The sequence below is a fragment of the Photinus pyralis genome, unplaced genomic scaffold, assembly GCF_008802855.1.
Source record: "Photinus pyralis isolate 1611_PpyrPB1 unplaced genomic scaffold, Ppyr1.3 Ppyr1.4_LG3b, whole genome shotgun sequence".
In the NCBI taxonomy this organism is placed as follows: domain Eukaryota; kingdom Metazoa; phylum Arthropoda; class Insecta; order Coleoptera; family Lampyridae; genus Photinus; species Photinus pyralis.
In genome coordinates, this window is record NW_022170510.1 from 1,872,988 (window position 1) to 1,898,576 (window position 25,589).

The 25,589-nt window shown below is 35.6% G+C and overlaps 1 protein-coding gene across 1 annotated transcript in view; it reads left to right on the forward strand.

Annotated features, from left to right (window-relative positions):
* LOC116166994 overlaps positions 1 to 25,589 on the forward strand; it is an 84,884-nt gene that overhangs the window by 46,334 nt on the left and 12,961 nt on the right. Inside the window, exon 4 of the mRNA XM_031482227.1 lies at positions 23,049 to 23,210. Coding sequence (XP_031338087.1) covers positions 23,049 to 23,210 — 162 coding nt within the window. The remainder of the gene's footprint in view (positions 1 to 23,048; positions 23,211 to 25,589) is intronic.

Below are 25,589 nucleotides of genomic sequence, written 5' to 3' on the forward strand. Positions count from 1 at the left end.
TAGATTTTCAAATTTGAATATCTCCGGTCGCTCCGAAAGGTCTTTTCATATAACCTCGCCCTCTATTTCTCTAAATCGCCAATTTCACATTGTATGCTTTCATTTCACACTCAACGCTTTACTCAGATACGAGACAAACTTTGGTGCGTAGTTAACTTATGCAAATTCTCCACATTTACACTTAACGCACATTGGGGATAATTTATCCAGACTCTAGACACTTTAACTCCCCAATTACTCAGTCTGGAAACTTGCGGAGAACACTAATGCGGGGTGCAAACAGTTTCATACTAAGTTTCATGTGTTCTTTAAATGAATTCATACATTTAACATGCAAAAATCGATAAGAAAATTGATGATAGTCACAAATACCTATTGCTGTCCAAGTAATATCAACAAATTTTATTTGCATGATGTACTTATTACACATAGACGTAGTTTCATAATTTTTATTGAGGAAATTAGTACAACGAATATTTTGGTGGCAAACACGAATTTGAAAAACGCCAATCTCTTAAGATTGAATTAATAAAAAACACTGATATTCGAAACACAGAGTAAATACATTTTTGTTCAATAACAACATTTTAACTCGCCTACTTGGTTAATTTACATTTTATTCGCTGTTCTACAAAAATTGTTAGTGCATGAGATAGAAAATAGAAAGGTATAATTATAGAGATAATAGAAGAAATTAAGGGCTGTTCAAGGTGATTCCATTAAAGACAAAAAACGTAATTGCTATTATTATATTATAATATGTATCTGTATCGCGGATCACGGATGTTACAAATTTACTTCTTCTTCTTCTGGTTAATTAAATTGGGCGTGGTTCGTGTTAGGTAATTATATTGATATGTCTCGGCTGCTCGTCGGTAAATAATAAGTCATAAAATTTAAATTGGTTCTTATTTTTCTTAAAATATCGCCTTTGCTGTAAGGGAACGCATTTTCGTAAATGGGGTGGACGCGAATCAATCCTGTAAGGCAAATGGTTAAAACACATTCATTCGCAAACTCATACTTCGTATTGGTAGGAAATATTCAAACTTCCTTGGTAATCGTATATGAAACCGACTTAATGTCAAATGAATCACGTGGATTCTCGTTGATGGGATCTGGGAATGAAATTAGCCTCCCGGGTGCGTTCTGCACGGACCGGTCACGGAATATCCGAGCTGCATATTCGTAAATAGCAGACGCTCTTCGGCTTCACAGCATTTTTGAACAACTTTGTTTATGAACAAAATTTGAGAAGGCAATCTTAAACATACAAATAACCTAATTACAAATATCAGCCGAAACAAAAGGTACACTTCAATTAAATGAAATAGAAATGACGGTACTTACAATAAAGAGAAAAGAACGCAATGTAAAATCCTCATACAGAGTTAAAGGCGAATCCGTTCACTAATAATATTTTTGATTATACCTCTCCGAAAGTACTGTCTTTTCATGTATCCCAAGCGCACCGAAAGTAGGGTTTTCCCGTGCGAGCGCACTGGAAAACTTTTTCCCGTGCGCTACGAATAATCACGTTTGCCATAGCTATCCCTATCCCATGCGTTGCCATGCATACCGCGGATTGACTTTGACATATATGTCAACCGATTTTTTACCATTGTGTTAAAAATGGATTTTGGTGAAGGCGAAATTCCCGCTAATATATTAAGGGAAGCTGCAGAAACCAGTTCCCAACTATTACCAGCGAAATCAAAAGAGAGATGCGAAAAGGAATATGAAAAATTTCATAACTGGTGCATTGAAGAAATCGTGAAAAGAGTACGTTATGGAGTAGGTTTTCAATGATTAAGAACATTCTTACGGTAAAAGAAAATGAAAACGCTAGCAAATTGTGCAAAACCGACTTTTTGAAGCGTCAGACCGTCCGCTATATCCCAAAAAAATCAAAAGTTCTGTATAACAAGGGAGCAATTTTTGAATGAAGCTGCAGAGATAAAATGGTGATTACTTACTAAGGTTATCTTAGTATTCGGAAATTTGGAGCAAGATGCAGGGGAGACGATACAATTCGCTCGACTATTGATGATGCGTTGAAGATAATGGGGGTTTAAGGGTCATAAGACAAGCAACAGAATTTGTTGTCAAATTGGATTTGGACTTCAATGTAAATAATTATTCTCCGTTATTTTCGGAGAGGTATGATGAAAAATATCGTTCATTACACGTCCAGAAAGGCTTTTCCCGTGTTTGCATGACTTCCCGTGTTCGGCTTCGCCTCACACGGGAAACGTCATGCGCCCACGGGAAAATCTCCCTTTCTGGACTGGTAATGAAATATACTATTCCGGAATCCCCAAATTAATGAATCCAATCGCCAGAGATTACTATACAGGGTGACAATTTGAAAACTTACCACCCCCCATATCTTAGTAAATAAACAAGATATTTAAAAAAATCAAAATCCGTTGCGGTAATTCGGAGGGGGAATCACAATGACATAGTTGGCGACGCACCCCCTCACACCCCCTGCGCCCCAACTTTTAAATCTTAAATAGTGACCCCCCCATGTGTGATACGTCGTTGGAAAGCTCTGAAAAAATGCTAGCATTACATTTAGGTTTGTAATTATCGTGTAAATCAAAAAATAAACTAATATGATACATTTTCTAAAGTTCGCTTTTATTTCAATAAATGTTCAAAAAATGGTTTCCGTTATTGGTAAGCCCGTATTACTATGCGATCAAAAATGAGTTGCTGTCGAGTCGCCCTTTGAAATTTTTCTTTACATGGAAAATCGTATTTAACTTAACTTCCAAAGCCGACTCGACAGTAACTCATTTTTGACCGCCAGTTATAATCTATTCTCAAACTCTTGTCGAACCTTTTTAAATGTTGGTTTTTCAATATTTCGACATTCTTGAATTATTCTCTGTCTTAGTTCGTCTATGTTCGCCGATTGCGTTTTAAATACGACAGATTTCAAATGTATCATATTAGTTTATTTTTTGATTTGCACGATAATTACTAACCTAAATGTAATGCTATGGTAGGTTGCGTCGCCAACTATGTCATTGTGATTCCCCCTCCGAATTACCGAAACGGATTTTGATTTTTTTAAATATCTCGTTTATTTACTAAGATATGGGGGGTGGTAAGTTTTCAAATTGTCACCCTGTATATTGATGATGGCAATTAAAATTTCATGCGTTCTAAATTAAAGCTTCAGCTGTTGGTTTTTAATGAAGTGTATCCCAATACGGTTCTCGCGAGAAAGAAAGGAAAAATGAATAATGAACGTGACAATCGACAGCCGCCGCGGCGTGGTTCAAATTCCAACAATATATGGAGCCATATATTGAAAAGTTACGAGGATATTTCAACAAAATATACCGTGCACAATAATAATTTTGGCTATTAAACATCCGATACAACTGAATACCGAACGATCCCTCGAGTTCGTTTTTGGGCTGTAACGTAGCTGAAACCTTGACCTGACCTTTCTTTGATCCAACAAACGGACAGATAGACAGACAGTAATACAAAATTATAAACGATCTCAAGGGTTGTTGCTTATCTCGATGAAACTAGCACGTCTTTAATGGTTTTTTTGAATGATTTCTGGTATGTTGCTCGCGTGTATGTTTTTCAAGAATGTGCTTGAAATGAAAGCGTTGTTTGTTATACAGAAATCTTGTATTCTATTTCCATTATTGTTACGAAAATCTTCCCCGTGGAAATGTCTTGTATATTTCGTTTTTTTTTCCTGATCTATATTATTGAAAACTCCTTTGGCTCTTTCTGTTTTTCTTGTTAGCTAATAAATCGGAAGTTGATCAGAAGGGTGCTTTCCGGTTAGGGAAAATTGTCGCCGCTTTACAATCTGGATATAACTCACGTCACAACGTTCTTAACAGTGTTTTCACTTGATTCCCTATTACGGTAATTAAAATGGTAAACAGTCGACACAGAAAGGCAGGTAGTGTTTCACTACATTTACCAACATACTCCGGGGAAACATTTGAATCGTTTGTGTTATTACAGAGTATCACGTTAGGGGAAAAATTAATGACCTGAACAGAATTGCCCCTATCACTTCATGTAGTAAATTGAATAAAAATTAAACTGCATATTGCCTAGGAGGCAATACGATGTGTATGTAATCGACTCTCTGATGACAAATTGAAGATGCTTATTTACACTAGACGCACGATCCCTAGCTGTTTTGAATGCATTCTCCGTATATATGTGCGGACTACTACTACCTTAGGTAAATTAATTTCCAATGATCATTTTTAATAGTATAAAATAACAATTGATAATTAAATAGAAAGGAATTTTTATTGGTCAATACAACGTCCCGTCCTAGTCCTGAAGGCTCGGCTTACTTCAAACAAAATGATGCATAGATTTTTCAAACACGACACTCATTACCATACAATAACAACAAAACTACATGCCATATACACGTAATTGATAAAGATTACAAAACGATCGAGATGAATTAAAACATGAATTTCACGCAGATGGCAATAGGTACGTAAGTGATTTAAGAACATACTCGTGCACTAGTTAATCAGTTAATAATAATCAATACTTATTGGCTGTCCACTTAGCCTCAGATTATTAATTCTTTTTGCCGGGATTTTTATTGACTTTTTTTTTGTTAATATGGGAAAGCACTTAACCTCCCCTTTCCTGTGTTCCACGACTAATTGTTACTTCTCGTCACGTATTCTCAGTATTGATGGAGACATTAGAATGATACCTTTTCAAATGATATCACGGCTCCTGATCATAATCTAATCTTGGCGATCATTGAAAAGGATTTTAATCCAGGATTTCCTGGCGCTTAGACTATGATTTTCTTTAAGTGAACGTTTATTTTATTTCATAAAAGAGTAAGTTGTTTCTGTGCAAAAATTAAATGCAATTCATTGCGACTACTGATGCGATCGACTGCTTACTTTCTGTATTATCAGTTCGAAAGTGATTAAAGTTATGCGGACTGGATACTTTTGCGTATGGAAATATCTCCTATAAAACAATATGCAAGAGCCTTCTTAATCCTATTGTAATACCTACTGCTCGAGTTCGCAAGGGTATTTAATAATCTTTGTTAACTTTCAGTACATTCTGACGTCAAGGGTCGACTAATTCCAATTAAACTGGAAAACCACCCGGAGGATGTGTGCGGTTTGCTGTATATAGTAATGTCTTCTTCATTAGACGATAAGGGTATCTGGATTTGGCACGTGATCGCCTTAATATATATCATCTTTAGATTTGCATACGCTTCGACGTAATTAGGTAATGTTGCATATCGATATTTAGTGTAGATACCTATATAACTACATTTAACTGAAACTGATCATCATATACAAAAGGAAGTCGGAGTAAAATGCAGTTTACGTTATGTGATTTTTACTTACGATTTCTTCTGCGAGTTGTAATGTTTTCGGGCCCGATCATTCTTATTCGTAATTGTTGGGTAGCAAATCGTATAATGTAAACAGAAAACCACCAAAACAACCCCTAAAATAACTCGAATAAATAATCGTACGAAAAATCATACGGGAAATCTTAAGCAAAATCACATAACGTAAACTGTACTCACTATTTCTTCCGTTCTGCTTGTCTGTCCGTTACGGTTAACACTATAGCCTATAGCTCGATTGGACAAACGTTTTACAATTCTATTTTCTACAATTAATGTTTCGGAGGAGGGGGAGGGCGGAAACCTACCTTTCGCCTGTTAACGACGACTGTAGGACACTAGAGATATTTAAATATCACATACTTATCTTACCCCCAGTGCAAACAAATTTTAAACATAAATACACATAATATTATGTTATACTAGTTATGGTATACTTACAGTCGTTTTCCACGGCAATTGAATCAATAACAGTAAGAAAAGTATGAAACATGGCAATAATCACAGGATTTTTTTGCTGCTAAATATCACGATAACCACATTTCGTCAATGGGCACAATTTACAGCAGCATTAAAAACTTTCATGTTTATGGTTCTATTGTTAATGAATATTACAGTAGAAAAACAACTTGCCGTGTTAATTGTAGTTATATTTTTGCGTAGGTTTTTCATGAACTTTCAGTTTGATTAACGACGGCGAAGTACTAAACAAAATACTGGTTTATTCAAGAAAATGGCAAAAATCTAAATAAACTCCACGATAGGATAGCGTAATACACAAATATTCAAATGATCAAAATTATAAGTTACGTCACATACACAAATCTTAGTACCTAACTTGAGTTTACAATTGAAATTTCCCAAAACTCCAATCAAGAATGATCGATTAAATTAATTACTTGATCTTAAAAGAGGTTTTCACGAAGAAATTGATGTTCTGATCAGGAATTCGTACGCATAGGCCAAATACAAGTAAAACATGAAGAGGCAATGCTCACATAATGTAAATTAGATGTATCCAGAGAAGTGAGCTCAGTTCTTGGATCCATAAATCTGCAAACAAAAGAAAACTCTCAAGCCGCAGAGCTCGGAGGGAATGAACTGAACAATGCCTACTATCAAAGGTGCTTGTGTCAATAATTGGCTTAAAAGTTGCTACTATGATAATCAATTTTCAAGTCGAATTTGTTAAAGAAAACCAATTAAAAATGTCATCGCTAACGAAACAATTTTTCCAGAACAAGAGAGGGATAATAAATAAAAAATAAATAAAATAACCATCTTCATTTCCGGAACTTCGTCAAGATTGTTTGATGAAAATAAACGCGAAGTCGTTCTAGAAACCAATCAAAATAGGTGCCTTCATACGATATGACAAATCTGCATAACGAATCGACCACCAATTCGGAATATACCGCGACTGTCTATGATTGAGTCTAATCAAAATATTGTAACGTGATTTATAAATTCGGGTTCGATTTATATCAATATTTATTAAACAAAACTAATACACTATAAAAACTGTACAATTTGTATCGACTATTTATATCACACACTTCGCAATTTATATTTCCGCGCTCTATGTTTCATACGTACTCGATCTCGTTCGGTAGTAAAAACTGCCGCAATGTTCAGTCTGCAACCATTTATACACGCAAGCAATGTAAGTCCAGAACATTCGCGCAATTACCAGATACGTGCAAACATTCCCACTATCGCGCGCCTAGAAAATTCCAGAGCGCCAAAGGCGACGTCATGTCTGGAGCGTTTCCGTTACAATATAGAACTTTTGGTGTTCACGGTACCCTTAGCACCCAATTCTTCATACTTCCGGGCAAACGATGCTTCTTGCGACAATTTTGCTAATAAAAGTTTTCTTCGTCTATTTCCACAATCGTAATTAAACCACGAATTGGACTATTCCTGTGCCAATAATTGTATACATAAGGCTTAAGAGTGACTACTATGATTATCAATTTTCGCATCGAATTTGTTAAAGAAAACCAATTAAAAACGTTATCGCTAACGAAACAATTTTCCCTAACCATTTTGATTTCCGGAATTTTGTCAAGATTGTTTGATGCTAATAAACCCGAAGTCGTTCTAGAAACCATGTAAACACAAGTACCACAGGGTTGCTCAGTCGCATCACAAAATGTGTGTAATTTCTACTTCATCTCCATCGTCTACTACTGCACAACGCGGTAACCTTAAATCATAAAGGTCTACAGAATCCAACTATCTCTTCCGAATGTAAATGCAATGATTCGTCGTAACCGACGGCGACGCAACGCCTAGCTTCCAAAGAGCCTGAATAATTCTTTTTGCTCTAACCGTTAAAGGATCTATCAGTAACCTAACGGATCGAAAATCTGTTTGTGGGTTCTGAGGATTATGGAAATTTTTAGTTAATTAATATATTGAAAGCAGTGGAGCTACTTGTGGCCGTCAAACATCAATAAACCACAACAGTGTATTAAAACCTCGAAGTCAGTTGTTCGCTGATGATGACAGCCTGGCTGTCGAAACGCGTTCGATGTTTTAATATATTGCGGTTTACTGATGTTTTTGTTATACTTTTGCAAATTAATATATTGATTGAAATACGTATTATCCAAACTTAAACATCGATCCAACTCAGTTTAAACTAGCGTATACAGCTGGCCCTAAAAAGTAAAGTGTAATGACAAGGGCTTGATGGTAAATTTCCCGTCAAAATCAGGAAATGTATCGGCTTCAGTTTTCAAGCAATCACAGAATGTCAAAAATTAAGCTTCCTTTTTTGTTTTCAAGCCAGATACCAGGAGCCGTCTGCCATTTTTTTCTCCAATTTTACGGCGTGCAGTTCGATGTCAGTTGTACCTTATGGTTGTACCGAGTTGTTCATATCTGTATCTCGTTACAATCCGGTACAGACTGAATCAACTTTTAATTTGCAATTAAACTTTCTGATAGTCTTTTACTTTGATGTCCAATATACCCGCCGTTATTTTTAAATGGTCAAGTTTAATGAGGTTGTGATAAAATCGTTACAAATTCAAGGACGTTTGACAAAAAATGAAGTCTTCCGAGCCGAGATTTTCGGAAAACCACTTACCATGTTTTTTTTTTATAACGGAATTGTTAATATTTGAATTCAACCGTAAGCGAAATTACACACCTTTTCAGAATGGGAGTCCAACTTCACGCATATAGTTTAAAATTCGTGATCTTTTAGTGCCTCAATTTTGTGCTCATCTAGGTTTATATTCAATTTTCACGTGTGAATTCATGTTGTAAAATTGGAGATCATGTTTGACTATTTAGAAAAAATGCAATATTCATACAGGGACTCTCTACAGTCTAGAGCAAACTTGGTCTAATGGCGAAGTTGTCGATTAGGTTCGATCTGTACGTTGGGCAAGAAAAGTGTGTAGTGACAAGTTGAAATCATGTCCAAATTTTGACAATGACAATACATAATAAAAAAGAATTGCTGATTTGACGATAAAATATAAATTGTCTCGGACAACAAGATATGATAAATCGAAAATGAACATAAGCTGCGCAACATGTATTTTCCGAAAGCACCTTCTTTTATTAATGTACCACTGCAGATTATACTCGATTCGACTTTTGCACCTACCCACCTACCCTTAAACTATTAAGTGGTAAAGAATTTTATAGTGTAGGTACTAAAATATTTTTATGTTTTCATTCTCCGTGTATCTCGAAATATCTCTAAAAGTTAAATATAGTCACGTATCTATAAATGAAATATTATGGCTCACATCTTTCCATAAATTTACATTTTGTTATACCCGTATAAAACCAAACATGAAAGTGTGCAAACATACATTGTTGTTTTTAAAAAAATAATGAAACAAAGTTGTCCGTGTTAATTATACCGCGTTCTCATCCGTAAACAGGTGTAGTCTAAAAATGTTCTTAAATGTAGATTTATACTAACGTTAATTTGAAGTGGAAGGAACTAAAAAATCGCGTCTCTTTCATGTATAAAAAAGAAGCACCTAGACTTAAAACTCGACACCTTTTCACACGAGATGTAAATATATATCACGGCAGACGACAAAATAAAAGTAACAAAAAAGTATCAATGCTTTAATCTCACCAGCCCTACAACGTGCTTTTCCGTCAGCTTTGTACGATCAGTCTGCAGCTTCAATTATCCTGTAGTGGAGGTACGCGAAGTGGCGCCGTTTGCTGACTCGACGTCTCTCCTTCATACACTTCTTCTCTATCTTATGTCTTTAGCAAAGAGTCGGTTGTAGAAAATCTGATGGAAGTCTTTCAGATTTCATGAAGCGCGAAAAACTTTAGTGGTTTATGGTAATGGATTGCAGCCTCGCGTTCTCAATTTCAAAGATCCAGAAAATGAAATCTTCCAGCAATAAATGGAGAATCTGAGATCAGTAAAACATAAAACGACCATTGTAAACGCCGGAGTTCGAATTCATTAAGATAATAACTAAAATACGAACTTCGTCCAACACTAATCGATTCTTCCGAGTGTAACATAATTTTTCTGATAGCATTTCAATAGTGAGGGGTGCGAGTTTTACTTCTATTGTATTCGTCCACGTTAAAAAGCGTATTTAAAAACTCATTGCACCCACCCTGCCTTTTCATAAAGGTCACGAATCTCCATAGTTTTTAGCCTGTCTGAAGGACTAGGTACTTATTAACTGCACTTATCAAACTGCACTTTGTCAACTCTCCCTTTCGCCATGTATCTTCCTTCAAAGTACATCGACACAACCAGACACTCTCATCCATTACACTGCATTGTTTAAGCTTTTTTGTGTAATCAAAGCCGCTTCGAATTTTCTATTTTGTGTATACGGTGTGTTCGAAATTTATGTTTCCCATTTTGTATTGTTCAACGTCTGATCTTATTAATTCGTGCATTCTAATCTCATAATCTAATAACGCTGGAAATACCTTGCACGGTACAACCAGATTAATTCTGAAGCGAAATTGGTAAATTCTAGTAATAGGTTTGGTTATGTCTCTTTCGCTAGTTCTCTAAGCCATAATGTTAATATTAAGCCATATTCGCTATATTCCTATTATACACGAAGAAAAATCGCACATTATTCCGAACATGAATCACACGAGGGAGTTGAAGCTTTTGTGCTTCCATTTATATTAGAACTTCCAACTGCACATTACGAGTTACTGTAATAAAATAATGAGTAGACCTTTCTCGGCTCAATTTTTTACACCGCCTCTATTGGGTCTCGGCCGTTACTTTCTGCGATTTAAAAATACTTGAATAAATTTACCAATGTAATTTAAATGTATGTAGATGTGCGGCCCATGTGTTTGGTATGATAATCAAAATTTATTCCAACCAAATTTGCAGTGTGGGTGTTCACGACTTGAATAATTTTAAAACGCTTTTAATCTTTAGCTAAATTTGTTCATCGATGACAACACCAAAATTGTAATTTGCCAGTAAGCGTCATGGACCGTGAAGGAAAAATATTTCAGGATAAACTAAATACTTCATCCCTAAACGACACATTAAGTTAATTGAATTTTGTTTGTCTAGTATTTAGTTTTGTTGAAGAGTAGCTTAATGCGTCCCGTTAATACGACAGTAGCTCCGAAGTTATTATGTTACAATAAACTTTGCTACTTAAAGCTAAATGGGTTATTTGTTACATTTGCCGTTACACCACTTAACGCAAACTGAATGAAATTGACATGTCAAAAAGGACGATTATTCTATTCCTAAGATGTTGTAAGAGGGTGCATGTGTAAATGTTTCCTGATTTGTCACTTTCATATTTCGTAAATAATTTATTCCGAAAATGGAAGGTGTTTACAATTGTAAATGTTGGAAAACCAAGCAACGCACCTGGGAACTGAGATGAAAAGTTATGAATGTTATGTGGAAAGAATCGCATTTCCACTTCTACGTGCTAGGTCTGTACAAAGAAAAATCAATAGGGTTCAAGTTCAAGTAGTTTAGTATTTCCTCCAAAGAAAGTGCAATCGTTAATAGGAACTTTAATCAAATTAGCGTTAAGTTCTCCGAAAGTACATTTTGCCATTGCTTGAATGGCGTTAGGTCTGAAGGAATGCTTCTGAAATAATTTTTGAAAATATTCAAATTCGTTTGTTGGCTTGAATCTTTTCTTTACCTGCGGATAATCTGCCATAATTAATTCTTTGAAAGGTAAAAAACATACAATATTCCAATAACATTTAATAGAATCTGTCTTACAGCTGTTGACCGTTTTTTACTCCTCTTATAGACGGGGTTCGCTATAGTGATTTATTGGACCATTTATACACGAATCAGAAAAAAATCAAACTATATTATTTATACTGTTCTTGAGCGTATCGATTTGGTAATGCTAATTTAAAATCGATAGCCTAAACGCCTAACCTAACGGAAATTATATTTAGTAACCGTTTGTAGTACACCAAACCTTCGCCATGTTTTGTCTATTATTTAAAATGGAGCGACTAGTTTTGTCTCCGAATTACATCGTTAAACTACTGAGTTAAATATTAAAACCCATGAGGAAATACTTATTTACATAAAAGTCAGGAAAAAATGACACATTACTGGCGAGGAGATACAATTGTCCCGATGATTCTTGCAAATCGACGGACTATGTAATTTCTTTTCAAAATCCGAAGAATTTTCTTAGTTAATAAATGGAATAACTTTCAAAATATAACAAGAAGTGTAACTCTATAATAGACAAATGGAAAGCTCTCGGAAAGACGTACATTAAAAAAAAATACGTCCAAATCTGATGAATAGTTCACGAGAAATCAGCTTTAAGGAATCTTTAAAGCGTGAACTTTTTTTATGCTTCTATTTGACCAAAATGAATGATTTTTATTAATCCGAGTGCCAAGAGCCTATTATAAAGTTACTTTTCTTGTTATATTTCGGGAGTTATTCCATTTGTTAGTTAACTAAAAACATTCCACAGTCCGTTGATTTGCAAGAATCAACATAAGATAAAGATAAAGATTGTGTTAGGACACCACCATCAGTAAATAACTAAAAACTGTCTACATACAAAAATCGATGTGCGCATGCGCAAAACAAATTTTTTGCTTCGGCATTCGTTTTACTTTTATTCGAGGTACCTATATACAAAATTTCATGCAGTTCGGTTGATAACTAACGGAGATGTCAAAAAATCCGATAAGGCATGCGCAATAGTTATTTATTATACAAGGGAAAAGAGTATTAGATTTTAGCTCGAGGTTGCGGGGGGAGACAAAAAAGCGAGAGCTATAAAATCTAACATTTTTCCCGTGTATAATACACTATTTTTTTCTGTGACGGGGAAATCGATATATTGAAGTCGTATCGATTTCTAGAAATTTAAAGTTTTCAATTGCAGATAGGCTGTTGTTCTTCTCGCGACAATACGAACTGCGTTGGTAAGGAAACCTTCACTCAAATATCTGCCAATTCAGTTTTGTCATTTGATTTAAACATTTCGAATTTAATGATTATTTAGTGGTTATATTGAATGATATAAAGTTAAAAATGTCTGATTCTGAATTTTCTCTGACTTCACCTGAGTTAGTAGAAGCAGTGAAAGTAGCCTCACAAAAATTGAATATCTATCTTTACTTATGTGTATATGCGAGTATATCCGGGAAAAAAGTAATTTCATAAAAAGTGACATTTTGTTACCTGGCAACACAAACGTTTTTCCCGTTACAGAAAAAACAACAACTTTTTGGATCCGACATTGGTCTTACTTTGATTCGAGGTGCCTACATACAAAACTTCATGCAATTCGATTCATAACTAACGGAGATGTCAAAAGGGCCTTCCTTATTTTTGGTCTACATTGCCAATTCATGAACTCCTATCTACAAATTTTATAAAGAATCCGCCTGCAAAATTTCATTGTAATCAATCCTCTCTTTTTATAGATATCGTGCTAACGAACGGACAGACGGACAGACACCGCAAAATCATAAACTCCCATTGTAGGTATCAAGTTTCATTACCGTTGTTCCTAGGGTCGTTCACTATATAAATGATAGGTCGGTTACTAGATTAGTAACGTGGCATAAAGATTGATACCGCCCCCCTACTCGGGAGGGTATAAGGCTGAAGCCATAATAGTAATGGTCTGAAACTACGGTTGTGATAATGCAAAATCTAGAAATCTAGTGACATTGATTTTAAATCTGCTATACTATCACAGCTCAGAAACTCTTTAGTTTCGTCAAGAACCCCAGAACCAACCATCGTTATGTTTGATCTTCAAGGCACAAAGAATCCTGTGTACTCTAGCGTCTACTTTTAGTAGGGGAGCTAGCACGAAATCCACTGAACGAGAATGATCAAAATTTTAACCGATGGAGTTCCATTTTGCCCTATCAGAGTATGCTAAAATCGATCGTCTGCCGCCTCAGGTCATACGACTTAAGGCGCTGCGGGTACTTCTTGTGGTACCAATTCTGAAAGGTTGTTTTTCGAGAAAATAAGTTATACACCAAATGAAAACGTTGATAATAGCTCTTAAAAAAATAGTTAAAAAAATCGCGCACATTTGATAACTCCGTAAAAAAACAATTCTTAGTCGGTTTTTCACGAACTTTCTACGAATATAACTAGGTTACCGTTGGAAGAATGAAGCTGATTTTTTTACAGACCAATGATAGGTACAGCCAATGACTATGAGAGTGTTTCTTTTTTAAATTTTTTCTCTAATTATAAGATATCTTATAATGTTAAGCTAATAAGATAATCTTGTAATTAGAGACAAAATTTAAAAACGAAACACCGTTAAGTCATTAGTAGTGCTTATCATGAGTCTGTAAAAAAAATCAGCTTCATTCGTCCCACCGTAACCTAGTTATATCCGTAGAAAGTTCCTGAAAAACCGACTAAGAATTGTTTTTTTACGGAGTTATCAAATGCGCGGGATTTTTTAAAATATTTTTTTAAGAGCTATAATCAACGTTTTCATTTGGTATATAACTTATTTTTTCGAAAAACAACCTTTCAGAATTGGTACCACAAGAAGTACCCGCAGCGCCTTAAGTCGTATGACCTGAGGCGGCAGACGATCGATTTTAGCATACTCTGATAGGGCAAAATGGAACACCATCGGTTAAAATTTTGATCATTCTCGTTCAGTGGATTTCGTGTTAGCTCCCCTACTATTTGGTTCAGGAAAGAACCCCTGATTTTGAATCGGTTACTTGACATAATGTAAGATGTAGCACATTCAGAGCTGGGCAGTATTCGATTTTGTAAATACTTTTTAGTATTCAAATACTTGAAACTATTCAAATACTTTGTAATTAAATACTTTTATGGAAGCAGTATTTGTATTTGTAACTCAAATACCTACTTTCGCAAATATTTAGTAGCCGCGCAAAGTATTCGAATACTTCGCAAGGTATTTGAATACTTTAAGAAGTATTCGAGTGCTTCGCATAATATTTGAATACCTTTAAGTAATTCAAATATTTGAGAACTATTTAGAAATGTTTAGGGGAAGTTTACATTATCACAAAATCAAATATAAAAATCCGATACAACTGAATACCGAACGATCCTGGAGTGAAACTTTTTGACTCGATAGTCTACGTAACAATAGGGACCTTTCTTATATCCTTAAGACCATGTGTACCAATTTTCAAAGCGATCGCACGTTTCTAAACAAGTTATGCACACGGACAGACGGACGGACAAAAAAGGATCTGTTTCAAAATCGCTAGGATTAATTTCAGAAAGGTGTACGTATCATGTGCACGACGTACGATCGTTTTGAAAACTGGTACACGTATTCTTAAGGATATAACTGATATAAGAAAAGTCCTGGTACTTTCTATATAATAATAATAAATAATAATACGCTTTTACTCCCCTTAAATTTGTATATAACAATAGAAATATTTAAAAAAAAGCTAACCTCAGGGAAAGGGACTACATTCAGCGCACAAAACGCTGTTTTTTCAAAGGATAACTCGAGGTATAACTTGACATTTTTTAAGTAGTATTAGTATTAAGACTTTTATCTAGTATATACTATTTTAAATTTTTAATGCATTTGAGTGATAAGTGTTTGAATACTTTTTATAGTATTCGAATACATTCTAAAGTATTTGAATACTTATTTTTGAAAGTATTTGAATAGTTTTCAAAGTATCGTATTTAGTATTTACTTGTGCTGGACATAAATGTATTTAGTATTCAAATACTTTTGATTTGTCTAAAGTATTTAGGTACTATTTAGTATTCAAATACTTTTTGAAAGTATTCTGCCCAGCTCTGCACATTGTTCTAAATTCTACTTGGAGCTGAAAGTAGAGTTCAGCTAATTGCGACTTTTCGTGACAATGTATGGTTCAGTATGGGATAGCTATTTAATTCTTCATAGTTGAATTTTTATTAACGACTCTTCCATTCATTACAAATGCCTGGATTGAATTGAATAAAGCGCGAAAAGATTTATTATTAGCTTCCATGAACGATCTTTCACGAAATGCGAAACAGTAACTTAAGTACGTTTGATTAAACAAAGTAAAAAGCGTGAATGCTAGAAGCAACTTTAACAACCAATACACGTTTAATTCGTTAGACGATAAAAAAAGAAGACTGAAATTCATCTGTGTATCAAACATGCCTAATTTGTAACAATGAATTGCTACTAGTTAAGTGGATCCTGATACAAAGGGATAACAAGCACAACGCAGAACAACGTTAGCTTCAAAATACATTCCCTAAAGACGAGTAAATAATGGTAAATCCTCGAAGGGATCTCAACAAAAATCTACAATAAATACGAATTTCCCAAATGGACAACTAATTAACTAAACAGTTTGATACAAATAAAACAAACTGCGGAAGAAAATGTAGGTATTAATCATAATTTAATTTGTATTCTAAAACGTTTTTGGCGTACTTAATTTATGTTTGTTGCTCTGCATTAAAAAGGGAATTAATCTGTGAGGAACTGGAGGTGCCTGCCAAATGCTTGTATTATCGCAGCTAAAGTCTCGATTATTGTGAAGACATAAATTGACGGTTAGTATATCGATCTCAAAATCAAATGTAAATTAAAACATGCTAATTTAGGGTTATAAGGTAATCTGAGGAGATGCTTCATTTTTATGCTGTATGATTTTCTTTATGTTCATAGCTCATATCATACTCTCTCGAAGTACTCAATATGCATTATGATTTATAGAAAACAAAATTGCCTTTCTGGGGACTGGACGAATTGACTTTAAATGGATCAATTGACGTAACATATCTATCCGTAACCCTAAATTAAAAGTGCAGGAACTTTTCTATTAACAAATCTTGTGTCAAAAAAATTCAATACAAATATTGCTGTCTCGTAGTTCATTACACCACTCAATTAACACTTACCTAGCAATCCCAAATTACACAAGTTAAAACTTGTAACAAACCCCTTATATTACCGTCTTCCAATAAACTTCATTTTTAATAATTCGAAAATAAAATAAATGAAAAATCGAATCTCAGTGCCCAGCTGGGTTCCGATGCGCTGGAAAATCTCAACACGGCTACCGAAATAACAGATATTTTTATTGAACAAACAAAAACAAACTTTATCTTGATTTTCTTACTTTTATTACATACAAAGTAAATCTTCCTTTTAACACACATTATCGCATGAAACTATTATCTTAAAGTAATTTCGGATGAACGACATCCGAATCACGTATCGATGGCAGGCGCAGTTCCGCGTCGACGACTGAATAGGTGCAGAACGCTGAGCCAAAGGGCTAGAGAGGATCTAACGTATCTACAAGTAAATGACCTTGATGTTGCAAATGAGACAACAGTAACCCGACGTACACTCGTCAGGGCTCGGGTGTAGCGACCTATGGGCGAGGTCCGATTCATTTTTGAAAAGGGTCAAACCCGATTTGGGGTCGCTATTTCTTCTTGGCGAGGGTCGGTTTGTATTCGTGAAGATGTTTCGAATTAGACTTGGGCACACCGCATTAACCCATAGCGCCTTGCTGGAAGGTAAACCTAGACCCCTATGTGCGAATTGTGAGGTTAATTTAACACTAGAGCACATACTTTGTAACTGTCCACGATACAAAGATATACGGGACAACTTCGGGATATGCCCATTGCCCGATATGGGAAGGTGCATGGGGAAAACGTATGGGATGGAGATTCTTCTTGATTCATTGTGCCAGAGTTTATAAGGTATCGAATACCAAAAAATTAAAAGTGTAGGATAAGCCTCGGACAGATGGATGAACGGTCAGAAAACGTCGCTGCGCTGTTAGATCGTACTACATCTAAATTTAGATATTCGCACAACCTAATTTTCAATTGGTTCAATCAAACAGTTTTTAACACGCATTATGGATTTTATTTCCAAGGTTTCATTTTTGTGGCTACTATAGAGCGAATTTTGAATCACATCGTAATCTCGGTAATGTTAAAATCCGGAAAATGCGGTGTATACTCTTCTAAACTTTAGATTTAAATTTCACAAAAAAACAGCAACTTGCACATAAGGAAAACCGAGGCTGAAATTCTATGGATCAATATCCGGGTACGAACGCTGGTTTGACTTCGCGAAGCCTAAACTCTGTAATTGACGTAATACGAAACGTACCTACCTATTGCCAAAGTGTTTCGGATGCAAAGTAATTATTTTTGAACGATTAGAATGGTTGAGAGTTCAACCAGTGTTCCAATAACGACAAAATGCTGCTCAAAAATGAACTCTTGTGAGTTACTTTACATTTAAATTTGATATTTGGGGTAGAATCTGACGTATGCAAATAAAGTCGTACTTTTTATTCCGTTATATTTTAACTCGTCGTGGGAGAAGCTATGCAAAAAATCCCTAAACGTTTTTAATCAAATATAACATTTAATAAATCATTTTATATATAACGGAAGAAGAATGTAATAATGCCGTTTACACCTTTTTCATTCCCAGTTTCGCACACAGAGTGTGTCGTACAAGATAAAAAGTGCTCCACGTAAAATTATAATTTTTCTAACGCATGCAGTGTGATTCCTTTAATTTCATTGCAATTTCCAAGCATCATCAATTATAAGTTTCATTGCCTACATGCAGTTGTGTCAATTTAATTAGCTCTACAAATACGTACTACAAGCAGAGTATTTACGAGTAATCAAAGATAGGTAAACGTGTTTTTGTTAAACGATATTGGTAAAAATATTTAGCTTTGAGGCAGCAAACCACTCATGAGTATTTAGGTGTTCGACTCTATTATAAGCGCGTGTTTTTACCGCTGCTCTATTCCAAAGGAAAATCAATTGAGGGTAATCTCTCGTTTTGACGTTATCGGGTAACACCATATCCGTAGTAAGCCCCTGATGAATGCTATAATCAGAAATTGTTATTTATAAGGATCAAAATAAGGAGATTATTTCTTGCATTACAAAGCAAGGAGGTTTTTAGCTTTATATTATATGGAATAAGTCTTTGATTGAATGAGAAAATGTATCAAAGGTTAAAACACCGTTTTTCAGGATAAGCGCTAAACGTAACGTTACCTTAAATTATTAAAGTCAAAATGAAAACTTTATTATTAACGTTTTCAAGCTATACTTTTGGGAATTCTACTCCCAATGGTTTTTTTTCGAATCTATATCCGTTCTTGTTTCTGTATTCTAAATTTACATACGACCCTTTCCACTGCACCACGTCAAGAACGTGATAATACGTTTGGGAAACTGGTTTCCGAATTTGTGCCTTACCTTACAACTATTACAAAATGCCATCAAAAACTATTTGTAGTTTAATTGATTTAATTTACCTAATTATATGCAACCTGGTGCAGTAAGCATTGGCAATTGACATGCTTCAATTCTCCCTTTTTTGCGTGTGGTAGAAGTTGGAGCCACTGGTTTCGTATAATACAATCTACAAATTCAAACGAAAGTATTCTTTTAAGGACCTCCAAATGTGTAGGGAATAAATTAAATATAAAGTTTAAACTCGGTTGGGTTTTTATTCGAAATTGCCATCTTAGAATGAATTTTATTAGAAAATTTACATAATTTCTTAGTCGTGCTGTTACTAGTAAAAGAAAACTACTCGGAAATCCTTACTGCAGTTATAAATTTTGTGAACTTTTGAGTTTGTTTGAGTTTAAGCGATTAATGGAACAAATAAACATGATCATTTATTTACTTGAGGCTGTTGTGAAAGTTTTAAAGTGAAAATAAAAGAGAAACCGGAATTGATTTCTTAAGGAAGGAATGATACATCACGAAACCACATCCCTTTTAATATATCTGATTTTGTTTGCCTTTTAAAGTGATTCACTTTTATTATTTTGAATTAAGCAAAGCTTTCTTAAGTGACAAAATACTTTATTTTGTTCAAATTGGGATATATAGAATTAAACACTCCCGAGTTCTGAAGGCGAATTCTCTTATATGGCAAATTAATTCGTTAACATTGAAATTTGCAAACATGTTGTAAATTGTTGCTGGAGACAAGGAGGGAGTAAAGTAAAATGAATTAATGAAAAGAATCTTAACTTGTTTCTCGAAACGTCTTCAAAAGTTAGTATGACTTTTGTACTTATAGTTGATATTTGATCTTTAATTGACGTTTCTTCATCTCGCTTGAATATATCCGGATAATTGGCATCTAGAAAGTAGTTATGGCAGGCTATTTTTTCCAAATCCTGCAGATGCAAAGGCACCGTTCTTTTAAGCCCCACGGTTCCGCGTTATTATTCAACGGGTATGAATATAAAGGGGTTGGTTCTCTCTTCTTTGGAATAAAATAAAAATACTTGCAATTCAAACGGTTTTAAATCTTTAAGAAAACAACGAATTTTCTCTAATAAATTTTAAACTTCAATCGATCATAAGTTACGACAATTTTTCGTATAGAGATACAATCCTTAATTTTTACATAAATAAAATGACTACCTCATATAAAAAAATGTCCTTTTGCAGATGACAATGTTGACATGAGACAAACTCGGTCGGCCCTACTTACATCGACAATATTTCGGGAAAATCAAAGAATGGAGCTGTCGATTGGAACTTCCGTTCTACGAAATTCTTCGGTAAATTTTCCGGTGCAGCAAATGTTCTCTCGTAATTTTTTGCAAAGTTAATCTTTGTGTTTATGGGTTACAGGCAAGAAACATTTTATTAACACGACGGTTGGTTGTTAATAAACTTTATAAGAGTTCTAAATGTTTCGTATATTACCACAACAGGAGAAATCTTCACTAAGTAGTAACAATTTTACACCCCGCTTTTTATTACTGTTTTTTCAACCACAGGCGGTTATAGCAAAATCTTACTATGGACTGGTCGCATCTGTGTCTCAAACGCGTATCCAAATTCTACCCCAATACCTCTTTACTTTAATAATTACTGATACCTACTGGTTGATTATCACCTTTTTCAAGATGACAGTTTTTTTTAGAGCCAATCATAGTTGCGATACCCCTCTGTGACCAAATGCTTAATTCGCAAGTTTAATCATGTAGTCCTAATTAAGATAGCTGAATCTAATCCAAACCATACAATTTATTGGAAAATTGGACCCTCTAATTTTTTTTGAATTATTGTGCAAGGAAAGGCAAAAGCTATAGATACGGTGCGGCATCAGTGCTGAATCAGTAGAAGACTGGCACAGTAAGTTTCCCTTCGAACATTCGCACCCAACCCGACAGATCCGCTACATATCTCAAGAGTGAGTTTAGTATTTCAAGAGAGAAAACACATGAAGGTGATCTTCGAAACTTTCCTGAAATTTTAACCAAAGGTACTTCTATTGAAAAGAAACTGGAAACTGCCACTTTTGTAAGATTGCTCTCCAAATTTCTTAATCTGAGAGCAATCTTACAAAAGTGGCAGTTTCCAGTTTCTTTTCAATAGAAGTACCTTTGGTTAAAATTTCAGGAAAGTTTCGAAGATCACCTTCATGTGTTTTCTCTCTTGAAATACTAAACTCACTCTTGAGATATGTAGCGGATCTGTCGGGTTGGGTGCGAATGTTCGAAGGGAAACTTACTGTGCCAGTCTTCTACTGATTCAATACTGATGCCGCACCGCACAAATTTCTTAATCTTTCTTTTCCAAAACTTAAAGAAAAATGATTACCGCATATATATGAATTGAAATTAAATTCCTAACTGGATTATAGTTTAATTTTAGGTACATATAAAAATTGTAAACGTTGCTCACCGGCAGTGGAAATGTATAAAAACTCGCACCATACATACATTAATATAATAATCGAGGTACTAATTGAATGCCACTTCACTAACCTAATGAAAAAGCGGGTATTAATAAATTTCAAACCAATGAAGCTAAATTAATTCATTGAATATAATAGGGCTTTATAGCTTTTTTGCCTTATTTGTTTTAATTTTCTACGGGATATTACAAAAGCATATTATTTCAAAGGCAATCCTTTAGACTAGCTGTTTCGTATTACAGAATTCATTTCAAGCTTGAAAATTAATTCAACATCTATTATTACTTAAATTTATTGTATACCGTATTCAAATGAATTTTGATATTTGTGGTTATGATTTATGTTCGAAGCAGAGAATAAAAATTCTTTAAAATCATATACTGTGCGTATGAGTTTAATTCATTAATTGCAATTACAAATGATCACGTTTTATCGTATTGTACTTAGTGTTGCATTTCCGATATGGCTATTATAAATTTAGAACTTACTAAATCCATTAATATAACAAAGGTTTGTGTGAAGGGGTATTACTTGCTTAATACGTTTTTAATCGCAGATCGCATTACTACCAATTTATCATTCCAGTTCTATTGGGCAAACCTTTTACATTTTGTATTTATTTTTAAATTATCCCACACCTTGATTTAGAAGATAATTACGCATTATTTGTTGTAATGACAAAATCGATTAAAACTATTCACTGTCAAGATAATAACTCAAAAGTACTTCTACACATAAATTGACTTTTTATACATTTCCGTTTACATCGGAAGTGAATACAATTTTATTTAACGACACCAAGTATTTTTTAAATAGATTTTTCACTATTTTTTCGTTCTCGACCTACACCTTAGAAAGTTTTAGTTTAGGGTCAAATATGAAAACGGTGCCACATTTTAATACCAGAAATAATTTGCGGCCAGTAGCCTTCAAATTACTGATAAATAATAGTTTATATATTATTATAAGCATCCCCTAGAATATTTTTAATTAAAAAGGGGTCGTGAAATTCGGTTTTTCTGAAATTTGGTGCAATCATAACTGTGATAATTAATTTTGAAGATGTAAGATCTTTATGTCTCCATCACAAAACTCTGCGTATGCAAAAATTGTCATATTTATGATTTAGTATATTTTCATTTTGGACATTAATCGTAAAATAAATTGAAAAAAAAACTACACAAAATAAATGCAATCTTTTACGAAAAGTACAGACCTACTGCACAAGGGAATTTCCAAACAGCACCGAGTTTTCCCCACTTTCAAGTTATCTAATTTCTGTAACGACGAAAGTAATACCATAATAAATCTTGGCCGCTTTAATTGGAGAGTATAATTTATGTGACTTAATCGATTTACTTTCCCACCTAATTAATCTTTTTCGCATTATGTGAAAGTATGAAAATTGAAACTGCAATGATTAATTTCGTTCTCCTTCATTACAGGTAGATACCCCAGATAGCGTTCTTCAAAGTGGTTTAGGGCTAACAGATTTAGGTCAACACGCCGTCCTACGTTCAATGGTTGATCCCCGGGATTATGATCGGCTTAAGTATTTTCAAATGAACGGTGGTGCTCCGAACACGTTCGAAGAGACAATCCATAGGGTAATTATACAATTACATTTATTTATTTTGTGAGCAGGAAAGACATCGAGAGAGAACAATTTACCATTATAAATTACGACGCCTATTTTTATTACAATAATTAAGGAGAGTTGGGCATTCGTCATTATGAAATATCTTTGTGCCAAAGCTAGTCCCGTTTTATTAGTATCAAAGTTAACTTTGAGGAATGGTTTTAATTATTAAATTGAGGTAAGTTATTACCTTGCGTTGGGCAGTTTATAACTACAAATTTTAGTATTTCAGTTATTACCATTTCTAATTTAATTTTCCCCATAAAAGGATTTTATTCGTTTTTCCCCTTTTTTATGTTTGATGTTAGTAGCATTGACATGCGTTGGTCTCTCTCCAACGTTTTATCCACATTACACATGCACAATAAAATTTTTATCAAAACAATTCTTTTACGAATTTACGATTGTAAAAAGTCAAATGTGATCTTCGACAATGCATTATTAAACATACTTCGTAACTTGAATAATGGAATAATTTTTGACCACACAATTACAGCTTTTATTTATCGTATGCGGGGTGTAAACCAAACTATAGGTGCACCCCTGTAACTTTGATAGAATTAGCGATATTGGAGTAATGGTATGAGAGAAAACGAGTACCTACCTAAACAGTATTTTCCTGTCACTTCCGGTGTCTGTAGGAGAAATATCATTGTCTAAACTTACTCTCCTCGGATCGACCGAGAATATCTCAAGGGCAGTACTTGTCCTTATCCCGCATGTGTTTCCTGTTTTTTTCGTAGGTGTCCAGTTTCCTACCAGGTTGTTCTAGTGCTCTCGCAGGCTGCTGTAGGTCTTTATCGCCGCGGTGGTGATGTATTCCGTAATGGTGGGCATGTCCAGATAACGAGGGATATATCCCGGCACATATCCCGGATCGTTTACAGCCATCCTCAGCGCCTTGTTTTGGACGATCTGAACTCTGATGATGATGTGCGACGCTGCGGCGCAGTTCCACACTGAAGCCCAGTAGGTCAACGTTGGTCGGACGATGGACATGTACAGCCGTACCTTCTTTTCGATGCTTAGTACGCTCTTCCTGTTAAGAAGGGGGTACAGCACCGGTATTGTCGTGCGGCCTTTTGGGTACAATATCTGAGGTACGCCCTCCACGTCAGACGTGGTCCAGCACGACACCAAGGTGTTTCGTTTCGGTCCTCCCGTGGATTCGTGTCTCCTTTTCGTGAAACAACGTCCTTCATCTGATCTACCCTTTTTCCAGGTCGTCCAGTGCTGTCTGGAGTCTCCTAGAGGGTTGCTCCTGTCTTCCATGGAGGGCGTTGTCGTCCGCGTCGAGAGCCAGAGTGGTGTCCCGTGTCTTCGACATGTCCCGAACGTACATAGAGAACAGCAACGGCGAGGGCAGGGACCCCTGGGGTACTCCAGATGTTGCTTTGCGCTCACGGGACCTGCATCCCTCGAAACGGACGCGAAAGCGTGTGTCTTTGATCCAACCATTTGTACCGTAGCTAAGGGGAGACCGCATTTGGAGCGTTTTTCATAGCAGTCCGTTGAGCCAGCCTTATCTTATCTTATCGACCGCTTTAGTGATGTCCGAATAGACTGATTCGGTGGACTGGTTGTGGTTGAAGCCTTCTGTCGCGTGTTCTATCGCCCTTGGCACTTGGTGGACCGTCGAATGATCCTTCCGGAATCCGAATTGCGGGAGGTCTGCGGGAACGGTATAGACTGGCCCGGTTTCTGTAATATAATTACGTCGGCACGTTTCCACCAAGATCGAAAGTGCCGCAATTTGAGCATCGCGTTCAGAATAAAAGCGAACGACTTCGTGGCGTCCCGTAAGGCAGCCTGCACGATTTTTCCAAACTCGGCGGCCGCCGCTTCGAGATTCTCGACGTCTTCGATTACCGGTTGATCGTCCGTCATCGTTTCCTCTGGCCTCTGTGTTATCGAGTACGTTTCTATTTCGGCTGCCGGTTTCGCTAGGATGTTCCGGTACCGCCTTATTGTTTTCGCGCTTGCTTCGCCTCGAAACGGTTCTTTCACCGGAACCAGCGTCGCCTACGACTACGAGGGAGTTGAGTGGGAAGGTTGACGGCTTCTCCTTCTTCTGCCTGTTGCTCTTCTTAGATTGGAAGCTATCTTGCTCTTCAGCCACCTGCGGGACTAAATTGGGCTCGCTCCCCTCTTTGGAGCGGCGAAGGGGGATTTTTCATCGGCTCGGGTGATAGCGGGATGATTTGGATCGAGTCTTGCTCGATGGCTTCTTGGGCGGCTGCTTTCAGTAGCAAGACATAAGATTATATGTCCGCCACGGGAAGTGCTTGAAACGCCTCCATGGCAGCAGCCGGAGAATATAGCCACAGACTATTAAAAAATTGGAAAT